The sequence below is a fragment of the Arabidopsis lyrata genome, assembly GCF_000004255.2.
Source record: "Arabidopsis lyrata subsp. lyrata unplaced genomic scaffold ARALYscaffold_1, whole genome shotgun sequence".
Lineage (NCBI taxonomy): Eukaryota > Viridiplantae > Streptophyta > Magnoliopsida > Brassicales > Brassicaceae > Arabidopsis > Arabidopsis lyrata.
Genome location: NW_003302555.1, coordinates 27,891,213 through 27,893,301, shown reverse-complemented (window position 1 = coordinate 27,893,301; position 2,089 = coordinate 27,891,213). Strand labels below are relative to the sequence as shown.

The 2,089-nt window shown below is 33.5% G+C and overlaps 1 protein-coding gene across 1 annotated transcript; it reads left to right on the top strand.

Moving 5' to 3' along the window:
* The first annotated feature begins 547 nt into the window (after positions 1 to 547).
* Positions 548 to 1,853, top strand: LOC110224610. Its single transcript, XM_021010933.1, has 4 exons — positions 548 to 706; positions 1,114 to 1,141; positions 1,218 to 1,290; positions 1,401 to 1,853. Exons 1-4 carry the CDS (start codon positions 642 to 644, stop codon positions 1,559 to 1,561), a joined length of 327 nt encoding a protein of 108 aa, XP_020866592.1. The 5' UTR covers positions 548 to 641; the 3' UTR covers positions 1,562 to 1,853.
* Positions 1,854 to 2,089: the final 236 nt, after the last annotated feature.

Here is a 2,089-nt window from a genome sequence, read left to right as displayed (position 1 = left end):
ATATTTGAGATCACATTAGAAAACATGAAGTTTTGTATGGCATACGATGTATTCACTGTCTATAATTGTTAAGATCATACTAAACACATCTAATATTACGAGAATTCAAAATCTAACATGGTAAATGTTTATCTAAATATCGGGAGTCGCTAATAGGTGAGAAAAGAGTCCCAGTCTCAGGTGTTAGTCGCTAAATAGTCACTAGATCTTTGCGACGGATTTGTGACGATACAAAAAAGTAACAAATAAGTCCTATATTGTGACCCTTTAGCGACGATGTTTTGTAACCCCGTTCTTTCCGTCCCAAATTAGTCGCAAAATAGGACCTTTTTTGGACCGGTCTTAAAATCGTAGCAAAATGGTCGGTAATTGGCGACTAAGCAGAGACTAATCGTTGGCGTCGTAAATTGGCGACAAATATGCGTCTACTTTTAACGTAGTCGTTAAAGAGTCACTATATGGTAACAATATCGTCGTAAATATTTGCGACCAACAAAAGAGTCACAAAAAGTAGTCGCAAAAGGCTTGTTTTCCTGTAGTGTCAGAGTCACGCGTTTGGCTGTTCCTCTCAAGGTAACAACTTCCACAACGAATTGCCGGATCTCCAGGAGGATACGCTTGAGGCTCTGACTGCTCTGCTTATGGTGCCGGACCGTCATCTGTTTACAACCGTTCTCTCTCCAACTCCGTTGCCAGTCACGACGTGGTATGACTCTTGGCGCCTTCTATAGTGGTTTTTTCTGATTGCTTAGTGTGTTTTAGGATAGAAGAAGTCTGATTGTTTTCAAAATGTTTTGTGTGTTTGATTGTTTGCTTGTTCTTATTGTTTTGTGTGGCTTAGGATAGAAGTCTAATTGTGTGTCTTAGGATAGATTGTTTTTAAAAAGTTTGATTGTTTTCAAAAAGTTTGATTGATTTCAAAAAGTCTGGTTGTTTTCAATAAGTCAAGACTGGTTTGAAAAAGAAGTCTGATTCTTTTTAAGAAGAAGTCTGATTCTTTGTTTGATTGTTTTAAAAAGAAGTCTGATTGGTTGAATGTTAAAAAGAAGTCTGATTGTGTGATGTCGTATCAGTCTTCATGCTGTGTTTGAGATGTTATCACATATGTTGCAGGTTTGATTGGGACGAGAAATCAAGACTGGTAAGGAGGATTACCAAAGTTTTTACAAACAATTATGTATATAATTGCTTAAATGTAGTTTTGTTTAATCACTTAGGACTTGTTCAAGAGGCACATGGTCGTGTTTGCAGTTGGAACTTCTTTAGCATATGTTGCTACTGCTTGGATTGGTAAGTTTTGATATTTGCTTACTTTATCTCGATTTCTCTTGTAGGCTAAGGATTGGACATCTTTTTCCATCTGACCAATAAATTTACATATGTTTCTCTGGATAATGTAGATATTCAAGTTCTTGATTGTGATGTCCGGAGATTAAGTTGCCTAGATGATGCTTGCTTAAGAACTGTTTTGGCGTATCTCGTCAAGTTCTTTGCTGTTTTAATTTCAGCTCATATTGATATAGCCTTTGATGCTTTGGTCTTATGTGTGTTTGTATTGTAGAGTTGGATAATAGATCTTGTTGGCGTGTCATCATTTTCTTCCGGTAGAAATAACCATGAGGCCGTTTTTGGAGCAGAAAAAGCATGAAAGAGTAAGACAAGGAAGAAGAATTGAAATCAAAAGAGTTAATTAAGCCAAGTTTTTTCTTAAAAATTGTTATCTGCTTTGTGTTAATTATGATTTTAGGAGGATGATGTAATTTTATTTTTAATAATGTTTTTAGTTTTATTTGTAATATGGTTTTCTTTTAAATGTATAATTTTTATTACTAATAGCAGTACCTTCCAAAAACGTATTATAAAATAATTTAGTAAAAATATAAATATTTTTACTGAAATAAATACCTAAATACTGTATAAATACATAAATATTGTATAAATACATAAATATTGTATAAATACATAAATACTGTATAAATAAATACAATACTGTATAAATATATAAATACATAATTAAGACCAAAGTCACAATATAGTCGTCAATTAGTCACTAAATTTGGCGACTACTCTACGACTACATTTACGACTA